Source organism: Rosa rugosa, chromosome 1 (genome assembly GCF_958449725.1).
Source record: "Rosa rugosa chromosome 1, drRosRugo1.1, whole genome shotgun sequence".
In the NCBI taxonomy this organism is placed as follows: domain Eukaryota; kingdom Viridiplantae; phylum Streptophyta; class Magnoliopsida; order Rosales; family Rosaceae; genus Rosa; species Rosa rugosa.
The window spans coordinates 21,178,523-21,198,265 of record NC_084820.1 but is presented as its reverse complement, the minus strand read 5'-3'; the positions used below and the strand labels follow the sequence as shown (position 1 = coordinate 21,198,265).

Below are 19,743 nucleotides of genomic sequence, written 5' to 3'. Positions count from 1 at the left end.
AGCCATGTACCCAAAACATAAACACCATTACCCCAAACTCAAATCGAGACCCAATCCAAAAGAACCCGAATTAAAACCCTAAATCCCTAAATCAACCACAAAAGAATCAAACCTCCGGGGCGACGTCCCGTCTTGGATGAGGACACTGGAGCAGTGCAGGTCCTCGGAGGCATCGTCACCCGTGCGCTGCGGAACTGGCTTCACGATCCAGTGGAGTGTGGAGGAGAACGAGCGAATTGAGGAGCGGGTGGTTGGTTAGGGTGAGCGAGATGGTTAGGTTTTGAAGGAGAAGGGGATGGTTGCAGCTCTGTCTCGTGTTGGTCGTTCTGGAGAAGTGATAGCTGGAAGAGGGAAGAAGAAGAAGAAGAAGAAGAAGAAGAGCTGAACCGATTGACAAAAAACAAAAGAAAAACAAAAAGAAAAGAAACATAAAAGAGATAAACAGAAAAAAAAAAAAAAAAAAATATATATATATATATATATATATAATTATAAAAAAAGGAAGTGAGGGTAGAATAGACATTTGAGCGGAAAAATGTTGCCACGTCAGCTACTTAACGGATGTTTTGGACGGAGAGTGACGGAAAGGACCTATTGGTTCAAAATTGAGAAGTACAAGGACTAAACGTGTGAAATTAAAAGGCCAGAGACTAAAGTGTTTTTTAGTCAAAAGCTCAAGAACTAAACAGTATTTAATCATTTTAAGTATAAGGTGTTTAATAGACGGTCCATTAAACAATTATTAGTTTTCTTGCTCAACCTAAGGGGTATTGTAGCCGACAATACCGAATACGCTACTAATCGTGCACACATCTAATGCATGAATTGAGTTATAATTAGGCTAATCATGTACCAATTTCTTAATGTGTCGAGTGAGCTCTAAAGTCTTGCAATTCATACTGAGATGGGATAAAAGTGTAATATAGGTCAGTAGTTGGACCAGGTTTAGTTCACATATCAATTCCATCTTCATATTTCACTTGGAGTTTATTCAAATTAGGCAGAGACATTCAAATTGGGCATGAAGATCGAACATCTATTTATATTCAAATTTATGATGTCCAATGGGAAAATTTGAAACTAACTGATCAATATTCCTGAAACCAACTTGGGATACTGATCAATATTCCTGCATTCATAAAAGTAGAGACTTGTAGAATGAGATCTCTAAAGGAAATGTGATCTTTGAATCTTTCCCTTTTCTAAACTTTAGCAACACAAATTTCTAACCCTTTTGTTACTCCTAGAGATGCTCCATCTCTTTCTTATAGTCGTATACTCTCGATCATATGAGACTGTTAGCCTTTCCACCATCTCTTTCCACCACCTCCCAAAAACTCTCCAAGACCAAATATGAACCACTTTCACTCCTACATGTTCTAAATCACGTGTAATCTTGTATCACAAATCTTAGTTTATAGAAGCAGCCTTGCTTGCACACTTTGCAAGACTTAGCTGCTTCATGAATTTCTCAAGCATCGTTTGACTCACTCTAACACTATTGCTCCAATATTTTTCTTACGTGATGTTGCAATATAACTCGGTTATTTTCTCAAAAAAAGTCAAAGATATTTAATGAAATATCTCAAGAAAAAATTTTACGAGTTAAGAAAATGTCCCTTCACCACTCTTATCATCAAGGGCGTAGCTACATGGACATCAGAAGGGTCACTTGACCCTGCTCACCATCTTGATAAACTCCTTCATGCCTTGAGTGTTTGCGTTTATGTAAGAGAAATATGAGCTACTTGACTCAATTTGCCCCTTTTAAAACAATAAAATAATTATTGTTAGCTAGCTTATGACACCTTATTCTAAAAAATAAATGTGTTTCTTTTTTTATATATATTCCTCTCCTTGATTTGTTTATCTTATCCTTATGTACAGATTTCTTTTTATTTTTTTTTCATCTTAGGAAAATAGTTTGGGGCTAAAAAACTTTCATAGGTGATTATTTGTAGATTATTATAGAGTATTTTAAAACCACTTTTTTTTTTTTTTAACTTAATCGACTAGCTATATAAATTTGACCCCTCTTAACTAAACTTTTGGCTACGCCACTGCTTATCATAATCAAATGGGAAAATCGTCCAAACAGTGTATGAACTTTTTCAGACTATTAATTTTCATACCTGTACTTCAAAAAATATCAAAATAGTACCTGAGTGTCTGAGCCCGACCCAATTTCAGTACCTAGTAACAATAAAATCGTTAACTGGGTTAACTTTTGAAGGATATTTTCGTCATTTTACTATTCATCATCTCCATCCTCTTCTTCTCCTCCACCGAAACCATTGAAGGGTACCCAGTTGAGGGTTTATCAATTGGAGGGCATGAAACCTGTGTAATCTTTCCATCTCTCAAGTTGTCATTTGATATTGGACGATGCCCACAACGTGCTACTGCCCAAGACTTCCTCTTCATCTCACATGCCCACAACGTGCTACTGCCCAAGCTCCCTTCTTTTCATATATGGGTTTTTCTCAGGAATTGTTTATATTGATGGGTTTTTTTGGTTTAATAGATTATAAAGATAAGGTCTTTGATGGTTCTGGGTTACCAATTGATTTGCTGTGTACTTGTGATGTTGGAAGATTTTAGCGTTTTGAAATATTACTGCTCAGTGAATCACTTGGATGATGAACATGACATGACTGCTAATGCATTTTGGGATTCTTTGTTTTGATTCAGAAATTTAGATGGTATGAGGAATTTGTTTGGGTCTGAATTGCTTGTTTCGGAATTGCAGTGAGAGAAAACTTGTGAGGAGCAAAGAAGGAATTTGCTGGGTAAACTGAAGATCATTTGAAGTCCTTCAAAGTGTTGGTCAGATTATAGGGGAAGTTTTAGGTAATTTATGCCCTCTTAATCTTCTACTTAGATTCAATCTTTTGTTTCTTGTCTCGGTTTTATGATTTGAGGAGCTTTGCTTATAGATTTGATTATTGAGTTGGTATTGTTTGTGAATGAAATCAATGAATCAGGGTAAAGTTTTGAGCTTTTACATATTCTTGTTTGTGGGTTACTATCAATTTTGCAGATCTTGTGATACATCGGAATTGATCTGAATTTTGTTGGATTGAGTTTGAAGATCATTAATTGAAGGAAAAATTGGTAACCTTATTTGAGTTTGAATGTGGGTGCTTTCATTTCGGGGTTTGTGATTCCATGTATTTGGGGATTACATGGCTCATAATTTTGGTACGGCATCCATTCCAACTTTTGTTCTCTGTTTTTATCCATTCCAACTTTTCGTTGCTTCTCTTTCCTTTCGATCTTTTGGCTACATGCTCCTCCCTCTTTAGCATGTTTGAGGTGAGTATGGACTATACTCTACTGAGGTCGAAAGCTACTCAATAAGAGAGGTGTCGGTGATGGGGTGGAGGAGAAGAAGAGGTTGGAGACGATGAATAGTAAAATGACGAAAATATCCTTTAAAAGTTAACTCCATTAACGATTTTACTGTTACTAGGTATGAAAATTGGGTCGGGCTCAAACACTCAGGTACCATTTTGATATTTTTTGAAGTATAGGTATGAAAATTAATAGTCTGGAAAAATTCAGACACTGTTTGGACGATTTTCCCTAATCAAATTTATAAATAACTTTATCATGCCTTACTAATTAGTAACACTAGCTGCCACTAACTTGGTCATTGTCAACATAGTGTTAGAGATCTAGTTCTAGAAGGTATTGAGTTTGAAACTTCTAACCACCATCAATTATCATTTACCATGTTAAATATATACATATATACATTAATATCGTTTCCACTTGTTTCTTTCCTTACAGACCTTATGTCTTAACATAGTTTGATATATATTGTCGACTCATTTTCTCATAATTTAAGTATCCATAATTCTTCCCCTTGGGTCTGGCTTGGGCTAGCTATGTTTTTTCTGTTTTTCATTTTATTTACTGCAGTTTTTTTATTTTGGTCGCGTCTTTGGCGTGAAATAATGGTCTACACGTGTTGTGTAGGACTAGTAGGGCCTTGTGCCTGTGTATGCACTCAATATGCCTTATCTGTTCGAGGTTGGCAGCGAGTTATTTGCTTTGTCAAATGGTCGCTACCGCCTAGTGGCAGGATGAAGCTAAGTGTCGTCGGATTTATCATCTGGCGGCAACATAGTAGGAAAGCTGTGCTAAAGCGGGTAATTACGCTACGTTGTAATCGGGTTACATATCGAGTTATCTTTCCGTTATGTCACGGTTATGTCAAAGCAAATAGAGTAGCCAATAGAGTACTCTTTGCTAGTTGGTGCTTGTTAGAATACAAGTATTTTGTAGAGATTCCTGATATTATTTCAGGACATACTCTAGTTGTTTATTGTAAACAGGGGTTTAGGCTTAATGTCTCCCCTTGTATTCAACAGTTTCATTAATCAAGGCTTGAGGGCAGCTGCACCAGCCCTTCATTCAAAAAAAAAAAAAAAATTCTTCTCCGGATAAATTGTTTAATTCAAAAACATTAACAAATACCAAAGCTCAATTCTCGTTGCATCTGCATGGCAAGACCATGTTCATGGTGGTCCAAAAACATACACCCTCTTTTTGGTCTTTATATAGGGTTTATCAAGTGTTTGAGATTCGAGCACACTCTCTCAATGATCTTTTTCTGAAACCACGAGCCAAACCAAGCACCATGAAAAGCATCCAGAGCAAGAGCCAGAGATCAACTGAGACCTAAATATACAAATAAAACCACGCGCCTCTCTCTCTCTCTCCACACTCTCAACGGATCTGCTTTTATTCCGTTTGTGATTTGTCCCCTCTTTCCCTTCCACTTGCAATTAATTTGTAGGGCAAATTACTGGTCACACCCTCATCTTTTTGGGATTTGACAGTTCAGTCCCTCGTATCGTAATTTTAACAAGTAACTCCTCAGACATTCAAATTTCACACAATTTGATCCAAAATGACCATTTTACCCCTCACTTCCTTTTTTTTTTTTTTTCTTTTTTATTCTTCTCTCGTTTTTTTTGGTTATTTTTTCTGCTTCTCTCTCACTTTGTCTCTCTCTAACATCACCGCCGAATCCAATCACCACCACAACAACACAACAACCACTCCACCCCTCCCTCCACCGCATCCTCAACCCCTCGCCGCCACCACAAGGGCTTCTCCCAGCCGGAAAGCTTCGGAATCCTCGCTGCGCTCCCCTAACGAGAATCCTCCTCTCCGAATGCCCCGAGCAACTCTCACTTCTACCACAAGGCCTCGGCCTCGCCGTCCTCCTCGTCTTCGTCGTCGTACGCGCATATGATTCTGACGATTCCGAAACCCGGACCAGAAGAGAGACATGAAATATAGAGGAGGAGAGAGAAACTAGATCTGTGTTTCTCTCTCTCCTCCGACACCCACTTTCGGTCACCACCGTGACTCACCTCCACCACCACGGACTCACCTCACCGACCTTCGACGAGTTCAATGCAGCCTCCATGACATCCGGCAGCAACCCACGAGTCGAGGCCGGCGAGGCCAAGATCTGATTTGGGCACCCATAGGCCATAGCGCCCTCCCACCGTCTCCGCCTCCCTCCCCAACCCCAAATCCACCGTCCATTTCCTCACCTTAGTGGGCTTCTCCACCGAGTTTCTCCGCCTAGTCGGTATGTGCCCCGTAGCCTCCATGACATCCGGCAGCAACCCACGAGTCAGAGGCCGGCGAGGCCAAGATCTGATTTGGGCACCATAGGCATAGCTCCCTCCAACCGTCTCCGCCTCCCTCCCCGACCTCAAATCCACCGTCCATTTCCTCACCTCAGTGGGCTTCTCCACGCCCGAGTTCCGCCGCCTAGTCGGTATGTGCCCCGAAATCCTCGCCTCCATGTTCATTCATCCACTGTCTACTTTGGAGGGGGAGAGCGAGAGGGGCGAAGTGGAATTGGAGAAGAGAGAGGGATGACAAATGAGGCTCATGTGAGTTGCCAAGAGAGAGAGGAGAGACAGAGTGAGAGAGAATCAGAAAAAAAAAAAAAAAAAAACAGAGAGAGAGAGAAGAATTAAAAAAAAAAAAAAGGAAGTGAGGGGTAAAATGGTCATTTTGGACCAAATTGTGTGAAATTTGAATGTATGAGGAGTTACTTGTTAAAATTACGATACGAGGGATTGAACTGTCGAATCTCAAAAAGATGAGGGTGTGACCAGTAATTTGCCCTAATTTGTATATAAACAAAATTCTAAACTCTCTAATTAGTTATAAATGTCAAAATTAGCATTTGTCCATTGTTGTAGAAGCTAGTGTTGTAGTACTACTAGTGTACTTACAGATCACTCCCAAGTGGATTATGTATTCTAAAATCTCATTATCTCAATATAGTAGCTTAATTATGAGCAGCCACAGCCAATTATGTTGGATTATTAAAAAAAAAGAAAAAAAAGAACAATGATGCAGAATTGTAGTCTTCCATTGTTTTGTTCAACAAATACAAATTTGTGAAGGTAATTGGATCTCAACAACACATGAACTTAAGATGTCTTATTATCTTGGACAAAAAAGAACACCGTGTCTCATTATCAGAGCTATAGCCTATAAGCCTGGCAAATTAATTTAAGGTATGGTAAAAAAGTTCAGGCCAGCTTCCAAATAATAGACCAAGAGTACAGTACTATCATTGCCAGAGAGCAACATCTCGGCCCAACATCATCCGATAATTAATGAAGGGTGACGAGCAAGAGTTAGAGCCACCCTATTAAATTCTCTGAGGCATCAGCTGAATTTAATTGTTGTGAAACATCTCAAATATCCTATTATGTAGAGCGACTTTTTTCATTTATATCGGAAAGGGATCAAATCCTTCACGTGTCTTGATCCTAACTCATTTCCCGACCATGTCTCACCACTTAAACTTAATCTCAATGCAGGTTACTGGCAAAAGAGAGGGTTGATATGTATGACAGTTGATATTAATCAACTTCCTGCAAGCGATGACAATGGATCAAAAGGTATGACAGTTGATATGTATACCTAGATAGACAACAATAGATGAATCCATCTCGATCTTCAACTTTCCAACCTTCTTTGGAGCAAAAGTTGGTCCAAGAAAACAGACACCAATTTCAGCAGTAAAAACATCTATGAAGCAAACAATCAGCCCAATCACAAGTAACTCATCTCCAAGCAACCACCAGCAATGATGCAACCATTTTTGTTTTATTAGCGTTCACCTTAAAAAAATTTAGTAGGCTCTGAAGCAAGCAAAGCTTAAGTTCTTCAAGTCTTAGAACTAATTGAAGCAGTAGCAAACATTTCCAAGGCATAGTGCTAAATTATTGATTTAGTGCAAGAAAGGAGAAGGAAAATCAAATATACTCAAGTTCCTCCATTTCCAGATATAGACCAACGAGTAAAACTGAAAATAAATCCCCCATCCATTCCATTGCTCGGTTTCTATCTAGAAGAAAGACTTTAATCCATCCATTTATTCGAAGAGACAGAAAAAGAGTGAAGGATACAAGCAAAACAGAATTACAACAATATAAGCAGGAACAATAGGGACAAATCATTGCCAGAACATCATGAAGATAACAGAAGCAACAATGCAAGACTCAAATGAAGATCATAAGCAACCATCACCAAGACTGAAAAAAAAGGTCATGTCCAGATGAAAATCACAAGATTTCTTACCAGAAAGTATAAATACAAGAGCACAAAAGGACAATGCGTGGATTTACACGGTAAGAACTAAGAACTATATACCTATTTATCAGTACTTCACAGATGGAAACTTTCCTGTCATTCAAATTGTTTTGAGTGTCATATGTAGACCATGCTTGTGCACCGCTTCCTTTGCGGTCAGAATGCTTCTCCACAATCTGACTCAATTTTTACTTTCCTAAATATGAAAAGCTTCTGCTCAACCTCAGCTAATTTTCTAGATGAATCAGAATTAGAATACTCCAACCACCTATGTGCCAAATATTGGCAGATTCCTTTTTCAAGCTCAGGGCACAAGTTGGGATAACCTTTAAGCCTTAGCCATGCACTTATCATCTGTTGAGCTAGAAGTGACCCTGTCAACATCCTAGGAAGGCCATACCAGATGATAGTTTCTTTTACTTTACAGCGAAGCTTCCCTGGCCTCCAGAAAATACAGTTGGTAATAGTATGTTCTTCTAACAAGCTGACTGCTGTTATTACTGGCAAGTGGCGATCAGGACCATCATTTTTTTCCCTTCATGGCCTAGTTTATTTCTTGTCTGACCAACCGCTGAGGAATCTTCTGTACTTTTATATTTAATTTCTTAAAAAATTTTGTACTTCAAGGTAAACGGATTGGCATCCATTATCAGTATTGATAATTGATAACTATTTACAATCTGGACATAGCTTCAGATCATCATTGAGCTCATAATATGTCGAGTCCCTTGGCTTCAATCTTTCACAGCTACAGCACCTAAGAGTCCCATCGCCATCTTGGGAGGGGCAATATCTTTGTCGCCAGTATGGATGTTCCATATACTCAACTTGACCATCTGAATTTCCTCGTTAGATCTCTTACAAACATAACATTGTAGCTCATAGCAGCGTTTGTGGTAAGGGTGAACCCACACTCCCAAAACTCTAGATCAGAAAATGGAAGATTGCAATGTTTGCAGAGAAGACATTTTTGATGCCAAATCCCAGCAACTAAGGCCATTGTCAATCCTGCTGTTGCACCCAGCACATACCAGTTTGTTATACAATGATTCTACAATTTCTTTGATAAACTTGGTTTCATACCTACAAAAAAGAAAAAGAAAAAGAAAAAGAACAACCATAATAAAAATAATTAAGGTACAAATAAATTATCAGGATAATTGTCTTCCTCTCTTTCATGCATTCAAAAATCTTTCAAAGTTCATCTAAGCACCATTATGAACTGGTATAATATTCTGAAATGACAATAATGGCAAACCTTGATTCTTCAATGGCAGTCATGAGCTCTGAAGAGATAGTTGTGCCTTTCTCAAGTTGAAGGTCCCAGAAGACTTTGATTGCTCGCCTCTGCAATGCATTGTATAAATGCTCTGTAAAAGTCTTGCGCGTTTCCCCCCTGAAACTCAAGAACACATCAAATTTCCATGAAAAAGATAAGGGAACAGATGTTGAGGCTCTTTGGCCGCTCAGAGCCATCTGAAAGAGGTTCCAAGCAATCTACAATTACTGCATACAATTTTGCCTAGATTTTCTAACCTTTGATTACAGATGACAGCAAATTAACAAAAGAAAGAAGATATTGATAGCTAGAGATGGTAGGTTCAAGAGACATATGGCAATGGCAATATGCCTTGAGGAATAGAAAGAGACTCAGACTCAGATCAAAGATGCAGAGAAGTTAAGACCAACTGCTTGGATACTTGCTTTATGAGGCAAGTGCTGACTAATTTGATGATGATCAATGTTTTGAGCATCCAGCCTCAACTTATACAAGCTAGGAAACTTACATAATGATGATTACATTGAATATATACTTTTCATGTTCTTATTAATTAAGGACACGGATAGAACATTGGAAAGAAATGTGAGACAAATGAGGAAGAAAGGTGGAAAAGATGATGCCAGAATACATAAAACAAAAACAAGAAACAAAAAACAAAAAGAAAAGAAACACTTTCAGTTGCTTTCAGATTTTAGTTTGTTTAAGACGTATTCTTCCTCCATCATTTCTCCTACCTTTCTCCACACATCCTTCCCATCTCGTCAACTTGAAACATAAACGCTAAAGGGGGTCCATATTAAAATTCATACATATATGTATCTGCATTCTGATAACATCTACTCAAACTCAAGCACCATAGTACTATCGGCCTAGTGCTCTAAACTGAAAACAATTAAACTAGCTGTAGCAGACTATTTCCTAATTTTTAGAAATATCCGAGAATGTAAGGTGAAAGCAAGACAAAGTAGCTAGAAAGACAAAAAGATGTTGTTACGATGTTTCCAAACCTCAGTACCAACGCCATTTGTGTTTATATTTTCAAAGAAACCATTGTCTTTCATACCTTAGCTGTAATCACTAAGAAATCAAATTATCTTGTTGCCAATGTTCCGCATATCAAATAATTTTCTTGTTGCCCAAACACTGATACACTTGAAAATTTGGTTTGCTACTGTTTGAAATTCACTTTTCTGAAATTTCTGTGTGTATAGATGTACCAATATAGAGCCCCTCTACAATTCTAAATTTCCAAACATTTATAGATGTAAGAAAAACAAATGGATAATCAGGAGTTGGAATATTGAACATAGATGAGCAGATAGCAGAAGCAACCTTGGTAGCGAGCCAAATCCTGAGGTCGATCTCAATCAGAGAGCAAATATTTGATCAGAAACTCAATTCAGAAGAACGTTAATCTCAAATTAAATAAAGAATTAATTGAAAAGAATTGGGGATAGAGCATCCGGTATTCTAAATTAGGGTTATCAGATCTGTGGAATTCGATTGGGAATAACTACTTTGAGCGGAAGAGCGGGTAAAGGGGAAAGACGAAGAGGCGACGCCTAGGGATTCGATTGGGAAAAACTACTTTGAGCGGGAAATTACAATTTGGGCAAAAGAAACTAATAAATTTAATTTTTAATTTTTTATATTATTTATTTATTTATATTTTTTTAGAGTTTCTATTCGTGCCTCTAAAATTGTCATTTAGACATCTCAACTTAATAGACCTTCAATTTACTTTTACAAATAATCAATATGCTATTTGCACCTCCCTAATTTTCCCACAATGCCCCTCGTCTAATAGAATCAATAGATGATGCAAAATTTATGTATTGTTAAATAGGTCATCGAGTGTATACCAATTCAATTCCTTATTTATTGAATTAAGCTCATGGACATTGACATGATCACTAAAACATGGATACGTACCCATTGCAATTGCTCAGATTAAGAAGATATAAAGGAATTGTTTGTTGAATGTAAGGAATCAAATTTAATAGGCATCACTCACAGAAGAAATCTTCCTATTCACCATAAGGCCCCGTTTGGATGGCAGGAAATCATGGTATGGAATGAGAATTAATTTCATTTTCCATTCAGACGTGCCGTTTGGTTGTAATTAAAGATTGGAAAGGAAATAAAAAATAACATTTGACTGGAAATTGACTCCCTCATAAAGCCTGAATAGAATTACCTAGTCAGGGGTGGTATTCTATTTCCATTTCCCAATGTCAAAGGCAAAATTACATTAATTATCCCTCTAAAAATTTATATTCCCCACCAATATTCCTTATAAATTGATGCACTTTAATTAGTAAGAGGGCATTATTGAAAATTATAATTTCATATTTCATTCTTATGACTTACCAAACACTACAATAGAAATCAAAACCCTAAGCGCCTCTCTCCTTGCAGCGGCGCCCTAAAGCTTCGTCATCGGAGCGTTCCAACCATTCTGATATGCTACAGGGAAAGATCATCGTCTGGAACTGTAGAGGTATAGTCAACAATGAAGAGTACTCTTATTTTGTAAGTGCCCTATGACCAAAGCCATCTTATGTGCTCCTCCTTTTAACTTGCAAAGTACTCTTCTTCCATCTATTAATTTCAAGGAGTGGATGTTAGAAAGGGTTGTACAGTTACAACCGGATTTGTTTGCTAAATTGCTAATGATTATCCATGGAGTTTGGAGGAACAGAAACAGTACATTGTGGCAAAATAAAACACAAACAGCGCAAGATTTGATGTTGAGCAGTTTTACATGGTTAGAAGAGTTCCATGCGGTCCATGCCATTCCCAACAGAGCAAGTAAGTTGCAGCAGAAAGCATGGAGACCTGCTGCACAAGGAAGCCTTACGTTGAATGTTGACGCGGCTTTCCTTCCTGATCAACACCACGGTGGCATAGGGGGAGTGCTTAGAGACTGCCGAGGACGATTTATAGCAGCCTTTGCACGTCCCATCCCTTATACTGCTTCTCCAAAACAGTGTGAAATGTTAGCAATACGTGAAGGGCTGGATCTGCTACTTTCCCTTCAGCAGAAAAATGTGGTTCTTCAAAGTGATTGTGCAGAAGCTATTACAGAGATTCAGAGTCCAGATCACAGCTGCTTAGCTAATGGAGGTCTCATTGATGATATAAAACAGGTCTGCCACCAACTCGAAGGAATTCAATTAATTCATACTCCTCGAAGCTGCAATGGGGTTGCGCACCGACTTGCTGCACTAGGTTTTGAAGCAAGTCATGCTTCTGTTTGGTTGTATCAAGCACCAGCGTGCTTACTTGATGTTCTCCACCATGATTGTAATAAGCTCAATTGAGCAGCTTATCTTATAAAATGCCTTTGATTCCAAAAAAAAAAAAAAAAAACACTACAATAGAAATGAAAAACTAATTCCAAAATTTAATTTCTAGTAATATTCCAAACACTCACATGGAAATACCAAAACATATTCCATTCCATATCCGTCTGGAAAGAAAATTAAATCTTTTTCCAATTTTGACATTCCTGCGCACCAAACGGGGCCTAAGTATTTTATCTAGCTTTCCCGTTGAAGCCATCACACACCACATGAGGTCATAATTCTTATCCATGGTTAAGGTGTAAAAGCCACGAATAAGGCGTTGTTGGCTTACCCAAGAAACATAAATGTGAAAGTTTGGTTGGTTAGTGTTTAGTAAAGACCAACCAAGCTTCATCGCAAGAAGATAGGTATCAGTTGGATTATCAAAAGTTTGCCACATAACATTACCTGTATAATCAAATATCACAGTTAACTGTTGAAGGTCTGAACTAAAAATGTCATTGGCATCGAACGAAAATTATATATGAAAATGGTTTGAGTGATATCTATTTTGAGGTATATTTTAGGGTTTATGTTGGAGAAGAAGGTTTTCTCCAGGTTGGAGTCTACATAGAGGTCTATTAAGTGGAGAGGTCTATTGGTAATTTAACATTAGTTGACAAAGTCAACTATCACTTGAAAAATGAGAGAGGTCTAAATATCAATTTTGGATGTATGAATAGAACCTTTTTTTTTTTTTTCGCAGATGGAGTGGGAAGCCCAGCCAAAAAAAAAAAAATAATGACTAATAAGATGACAAAAGCAACAATGCAAGACTTAAATGAAGAACACAAGCAACCATCACCAAGAAATTGGAAAAAATGATCGAAAATCACAGACATGATTACATGAACAAGTTCCAAGTCGGACAGTATAAATACAAGAGCACAAAAGGAAATGGTGTGGTATCCACACAGTAAATAACAAGTAAGAACTATTTTATCTGTTTATTTCAGTGCGTCACAATGGAAATAACTTTCCTGTATTTCGGATTGTGTCAAGTGTCATTCCCAGACCATTCTTGCACACAGCTTTCTTAGCTGTCAGTAATGCTTCACAACCTAACTCAGTTTGGCGTTTCCTACAAAGCTTCTCCTCAAACTCAGACAATTTTTTAGATGAATAGGAACTAGAAGAGTACTCCAACCACCTATGTGCAAAATATCGGCAGATACCTTTTTCAACCTCAGGGCTCATATTCGGACAGCAATTAAGCCTTAGCCATGCAAAATACAAAAAATGATTTTGCACAAAAAATGTTATTCAATGATTCATACATCTTTGTCATTGTTCAAAATACAAAAAATGCACAACTTCTTTCTCCTATCTTACTCTCGCTCATCCCAGCTAATGACAACCTCAAGTGAACACATCTTAAGCTTCAATTTCTCTGCTGAGATGAAACTGATACACGAAAAAACAGATAAAATAGTAAGCTGATCACTGACCTTAAGAAAGAAAAGAACCTCAATTTCATTACCCTCCTTTAGGTCCTAAACTGACACACTCTTACCCTTTAGTTTTCTGACCAAAAAGACATATATGAAAGGTTTCTTCAGGTCATGAGAGATTTCAAAACTCAAAGAATTTGCAGAGATGTCTTTGCGAAAGTAAAGGAACTATTTGAAGAGCATGACCATGGTGATAGAGAAAGCCTTGTGAAAGTAGAATAGGGATAGGAGAAAGTGAAAGTGGGACTGCGATCTCAGAGAGTAGAGAACTACACTAGAAACTACAGCTTTGCTTGGTGGATTATCATTTCATACCTCACCTCTTCATGTGTGCACATCTTTATATTTATCAGAGTCTACACAGCGTTTGGTAATGAAAAACACAGTCAATGTTTGGTTTCTACCAAAAAAAAAAGCTATAATATAAGTTAGAGAAAATATCTACCTTGAATTTATCTTTGGTCAGCTGCGCAGCACCATTATTAGGTCTGCAATTAAGAGGAAGGGCCTCATTTGGAGAATCATCTTATGCAACCCCAGTTTGACCAAAGACTAATATTGGTACTCCACCTGCAATGACAAAAAGAAGAATTAATATTTGAATGAACAGAAAACTCCAAATTACTAGAGCATTGTCAAATATAAGTAACTGGATACGAACTGGATTCTCTTTCATACACCTCTTTTGATTCATAAACAAACTGGATTCTTCTCAAATAAACACCATTAACAGAAGATATCATGGTCATTGCTACTAACATGCTCACCTTATAACGTACTCAATACTAGCTGCATATTGTAAAGCATTAGTGATTTTTATTTCATCAACCCTGCCACAGAGAATAGGAATTCAATCAAACACATCTCAGAGAATAGGATTTATGCAGTCTTAATGCCAACACCCAGAAAAACATATTGAAAAGGAACTCTAACAAGCACTCTACCTGAAAAATAAATAAAAAATCAACTAAAAAAATCCACACCTTCAATTGGCGCCACACATCAGTCAATGAAAACAAAGCCAGTTTCACTAGTATCAAAAAACTGAATATCTCGGCATATATTTTCAATGCACCAGGAGTCGAAACAAAGCTGATGGGCCAGTTCACTTGATATCCCAAACCAAGAAAGTTGAAGGAATGGACTCCTGCATCATTGACACAAAAACAAGGTCAGAGAGATGACAGAAGAATGCCAACTGAAATTTAAACCAAATGTCCCAATATTCCAAAGCACAATCAAATCTGAAAGGGGCACAAAAGAGGGCAAGCACTTGAAGCTTGTTCGAACAATAATAAATTATGTTAGAGGGTTCTTGCTGAGCATGTAGAAGAACCATAAGAGTGAATTTGCACTGGTATCTTTCCCAGAAATCATGAAGTTCAGAATTATTTCGCTTAGATATTAATCATTCATCTCCTCCGGATTCTTCTCACTCTCCAATAGAAACTGCGACAGTATGTCCTCCTTGTCATTCTATGAAACATGTAGCAGACATAGGATTAGAAGGTAGAGAGAAGAGAAACATCATGCAAGACAATCCCCAATACATGTTGCCACAAATATCTGATGGACCACATGGCTCCATTCAAAATAATATTCATATTATGAGATGATGATTTGATACCAAGTATCAGAGGAAATGATCTCGTTCTCATTCTCATAAACACAGACACACAGTAAGAATGACAGCAAAGTAATGCAAAATTGATAAGGGTGGCTTCAGAACCAATTTTGAGAAATCTTTTTCATATCCAAAATGGATCAACATACCTGCAGAATCTGAAACTTGTAACTAGTATTGTCACGAGCTCAGAGTCTCAGAAGAGTTAATCATTTTTCTACATTTGCTCAATTTTTGTGTGGATTAACTTATACAAGAAATCATCAACGATTTTGGTATTCTTCCTTTAGAGGGCTTCTGATCCTACATTCAGAAACTTCTTGATCCCCCACAAGACATCAACGAAATGAAAGAGGGTCAATGTACTTGCATTTCAAAAGCATCACCAAAACTCAATCAAAAGCCAAAACTCAAAAGCACTTGCTCAAATCCACAGAACTACGATCATTAATCCCAATATGCTTAACCAAAACAAGAAAAACCACATGAATCGCAAAACCCACTTCCTGAAAATACTTTTTCCTTCCTAAAAATCAAATCAAGCATTGCAAATTGCATATATGCAGACAATAGATACAGATATAAGAGAGAAGGAAGCAAGTAGTACGAGTTCGAGAGAGGAGAAACAATGGCGGCGCCTGAAATTCACAGAATCAATCTCTATTGCTGCAATACTATCCTCATATACTAACTAGTAGCATAACCCAACAAGAAATTACACAAAAGCAAACAAGATAATCTAAAACAATGAAATGGGTGGATTTCGAATCGGAAATTGAACTTACTTGAGAGGGAGTTTCCGATACGCCTTTTTAATTTCCTTATGAGTTGAATGACTTTGAATCCCTAGAAACACTCAAGACTTCTTACGGGTCTTGCCGTATCGGCGAGCTTATGTGCCTTCCAATTTCGAACCAGAACCCATCTCTCGTCTCTGTTTCTCACTCTCCAAAAAGAAGCTCTCTGTATCAAAATCTAATCTAGCTTAGATAGAGAGGAGAATCTGGAGAAGAAAGAAATACCAGATCTGTGATGGATTATATAGAAATGGCGAGATCTAGGTTATAGCCGATCTGACCCAGAGACAAGATGCATGTATTTGGGACTTTGGTATTCTGAATACCCAAACGCCACACTAGTTTCTAATTGATCTGATGCACAAGAGAAGCGGGTTGAGAGCGGAAGAGAGGCTGACCCAAAGAGAAATTTTTCAAAGATTAATTCTCTTTTGCCCTCTAACATAGAGTTTAGAACTAAGTACACGCAACGGCACATTGGTGGTAGCAATTCATATCAGAATAAGCGACGGCGTAGTTATGCAGTAGCAAACAATTGGTATTATGGCGACGGGGATGTTTTGCCGTCATATCCGATTGTTGTTTTTGCGACGGGGTTGTTTTGCCGAAGCAAAATATCTATCATTCGCGACGGCTATTACATGCCGACGCAAACAAGTGAAGCCAATTGAATTCTTTTTTGAATTCTCTTTTCAAACAAGCCGACTGCTCTTATTACCGGCAATTGGCGGTCAGAATAATCATTTCCCTCCTTCATGGCATCGATTATGACTTGTCTGCCGACCAACCGCACTGGAATTTTCTCTACTTTCACATTTAACTTCTTATAAAAATTTTGTACTTCAAGGAAAATGGATCGGTGTCCATGATCAGTATTGATAATGGACTCTGTACACTCCTGACATAGTTTTCGACCATCATCGAGCTTATAATATGTTGTGCCCCTTGGCTTCAATCTTTCACAGCTACAACACCTAGGAGTCCCATCATTTACATGGGAGGAACAATATCTTCGTCGCCACAATGGATATTCCTTGTACTCAACTTGACCATCTTGGATAGATTTCTTGCAAACATTGCATACAAGATATTCTAGCTCATAGCAGCGTTCATGGTAAGGCTGCTGATCCCCACATTCCCGAATCTCTAGATCAGTAAATGGATGGTTGCAACCTTTGCAGAGAAGAGTCAGAAGACATGCTCGATGCCAAACAGCACCCAAGCAGTTGAGGCCATCACCAACCCTCCCGTTGCAGCCAGCGCATACCAGTTTGTCTACAACTTTTTCGATGAACTCAGTCTCTGACCTACAAGGAAAAAAAGAAAAAAGAAAATACACATTAGGTGATATGATATTGAATTATTGACCATAACTAGAATAAGTACAATTTTTGAATATGCATAGTCATGCATACTGATATGCTTCCAAAACATGGCCGGCTCTCCCACAAACTGTTGTCAAAGTTGTCTTCCACCCTTGCACCTTTACTGTGTCACGTATACCATCATTTTCGTGCTTGTTGAAGGCTTCTTCAAAAGTTCCTGTTTGGTGTTTTACATCGGATATATCCACATTATAAAAAATGGGGATAATTGTCTCTCTCTCTCCCATGCCTTCAAAAATTTTTACAAGCTCATTTAAGCACCATTCTGAACTGGCGTAATCTTGCGAGAAGACAATAATGGCGAACTTTGATTCTTCGATTGCAGTCCAGAGCTCTTCAGAGATAGCTGAGCCTGTCTCAAGTTCACGGTCATCCTTGAAAACTCTGATTCTTTTCCCCTTCAATGCTTTATATAGATGACCTGTAAAATTGTTGCGGGTTTCTTTCCCCCTAAAACTCAAAAACACATCATATTTCCATGAAGAAGCTAAAGGAATGGACGTAGAGGCTCTTTGGTTACTTGATGCCATCAGAAAGTGGTACCGATCAATTTGCTCCCAACATACAATTTCGCCAAGCAATTTTCCTGACTTTTGGGTAGAGTAGAGATGATAGGAAATTAAGAAAAGGAAGAGAATATAGATAGGTAGAGATGATAGGTGACATTCAATGTAGAGGTGGCCATGGCAACATGGCTTGGAGAAGAAAAAGAGACTAAGAGTCTGACAAATATACAGAGAAGTCAGGGACCAAGTGCTTGGATGCTTGTAAGTATTTTGATGATTATCATCGTTTTATAGATACCAACTATAGAGCCGGAAAGAGACACAGAGGAAGAGGAATTGGAGACCAACTGCTAGGTAATTTACCTAATGATGACGTTATGATGTAGGCAACAATTTATGCATTGAAAGCATGGGGTTGGCAGGATTGGCAAAAGCAAGGTTCTTGCCTTGGTTGGCACCCTCATTCAAGGTTCAAACCCCAGAGTTGTCAATTTATCCTTTGTTGGTAGGTTGCTGAGTGCCGGGGTCTTGCGGGGCCCATGTGAACGTTGGTGAAACGTGCCAAATTCATGGGTGTCTAAGTCCATCGAGGCTTGATTGCGGATGCCTGCGAGTCCTACCACCTGACCACTTCAGTGTGGTAGTGTGGGCTTTGGGACGTTGCGGGGTCTGTCTACTCCCAATTGTAACCGGTTCGAGGCCCAGATGTTAGTTGGGCTCCTGTCAAGGGGCCTCGGGTAATCGAGGCAAACGGTCGATCATAAAGTTTTTGGGCCGAGGGGACCTGCCTCCCCCCTCCCAAATACTATCATCCAAAAAAAAAAAAAAAAAATTTATGCATCGATTTGTTAAGGGGATGGAGAGAGTTAAGGACACATATTCAGATACTTCTTTTTGGATGGCTAAAGCGGCTTCTGCTCCTTTTTCTTGGAGAAGTTTATTTTCTACTAGAGACTTTCTAAAGCAAAGTTCTTATTGGCAGATAGGGAGTGGTGAATCTGTTAATATATGGACAGACTGTTGGGTGCCTGGTCTTCCTAATTATAAACCAGTTGAGAATGTTGTAGTATCTAATGAGGTGCAGCAAGTTGGTGATTTGTGTCATCATGCTGAAGGGTGGAATGAAGGGTTAATTCGCAGGGTGTTTCCCTTGGAGGAGGCAGAAGCTATTTTAAGCATTCCTTTAAGTACGAGTGTTGTTGATGATAGAGTTGTTTGGCGATTGGAAAAGAATGGTAAATTTACGGTGAAATCTACCTACCGTTTTGGGTTTTCTCTTTCCAACTCTAGAAGTCCATTCCAACTTTCTGTGGGAGTGAGCTTTTGGAAGAAAGTATGGAAGGTAGCTATTCCTAATTCTGCCAAGGTGCATATATGGAGAAGTATGTCATGATATCCTACCTTCTTTGGAGAGACTGGTTTCAAAAAGGGTGGCATTAGATTCCCAAGTTTATGTCCTTTGTTCTACTGCCTTAGAGTCTACGTTACATCTTTGCCGAGATTGCCCTTTTACTAAGCAGATTATTCATTATCATGGAGTGCTTCGCCAGGTATGTTACAGTCCTCAAACTACACATCTTGGTTTGCTATAGTGGCTCAATTTTTGTGTTCATGAACTATCTCTCAAGGATTTGGGTGATTTGATCTATATGCTTTGGGGTCTTTGGAAGGAAAGGAATTGTAGGATTTGGGAGACTAAAAGTGTTACGG

General features: G+C 38.4%; 3 protein-coding genes across 12 annotated transcripts; 1 reads left to right on the top strand and 2 right to left on the bottom strand.

Moving 5' to 3' along the window:
- Positions 1-7,206: 7,206 nt before the first annotated feature.
- On the bottom strand, positions 7,207-10,198 carry LOC133723479 (disease resistance protein RUN1-like). The gene is made up of 2 exons (XM_062150303.1): positions 8,900-10,198; positions 7,207-8,724 (listed from the first exon to the last, which is right to left on the bottom strand). Exons 1-2 carry the CDS (start codon positions 9,115-9,117, stop codon positions 8,571-8,573), a joined length of 372 nt encoding a protein of 123 aa, XP_062006287.1. The 5' UTR covers positions 9,118-10,198; the 3' UTR covers positions 7,207-8,570.
- A 1,268-nt stretch (positions 10,199-11,466) lies between these two features.
- Positions 11,467-12,246, top strand: LOC133724375 (uncharacterized). Its single transcript, XM_062151086.1, has one exon. It carries the CDS (start codon positions 11,467-11,469, stop codon positions 12,244-12,246), a length of 780 nt encoding a protein of 259 aa, XP_062007070.1.
- Positions 12,247-13,098: 852 nt separating this feature from the next.
- LOC133723421 (protein DA1-like) lies at positions 13,099-18,432 on the bottom strand. Of its 10 annotated transcripts, XM_062150280.1 has the most exons (7): positions 17,558-18,432; positions 16,131-17,449; positions 14,705-15,197; positions 14,489-14,551; positions 14,167-14,291; positions 14,037-14,077; positions 13,099-13,674 (listed from the first exon to the last, which is right to left on the bottom strand). In XM_062150280.1, the coding sequence occupies exons 1-2, from the start codon at positions 18,055-18,057 to the stop codon at positions 16,780-16,782; spliced, it is 1,170 nt and encodes a 389-aa protein (XP_062006264.1). In that variant the 5' UTR covers positions 18,058-18,432; the 3' UTR covers positions 13,099-13,674; positions 14,037-14,077; positions 14,167-14,291; positions 14,489-14,551; positions 14,705-15,197; positions 16,131-16,779. The 10 variants fall into 10 exon arrangements, with proteins under 10 accessions (XP_062006264.1, XP_062006254.1, XP_062006243.1 ...); XM_062150270.1 differs by having other exon boundaries at positions 14,037-14,291; XM_062150259.1 differs by lacking the exon at positions 14,037-14,077.
- Positions 18,433-19,743: the final 1,311 nt, after the last annotated feature.

Excerpts from the sequence above, each read along its gene's own strand:
- LOC133723421 (XM_062150270.1), bottom strand. The coding sequence starts at position 18,057 with ATGGCATCAAGTAACCAAAGAGCCTCTACGTCCATTCCTTTAGCTTCT. Across the intron at positions 17,450-17,557 it reads CATGTTTTGGAAGCATATCA|GTCAGAGACTGAGTTCATCG; the intron begins GTATGCATGACT and ends TTTTCCTTGTAG.
- LOC133724375 (XM_062151086.1), top strand. The coding sequence starts at position 11,467 with ATGACCAAAGCCATCTTATGTGCTCCTCCTTTTAACTTGCAAAGTACT.
- LOC133723479 (XM_062150303.1), bottom strand. The coding sequence starts at position 9,117 with ATGGCTCTGAGCGGCCAAAGAGCCTCAACATCTGTTCCCTTATCTTTT. Across the intron at positions 8,725-8,899 it reads ACTGCCATTGAAGAATCAAG|GTATGAAACCAAGTTTATCA; the intron begins GTTTGCCATTAT and ends TCTTTTTTGTAG.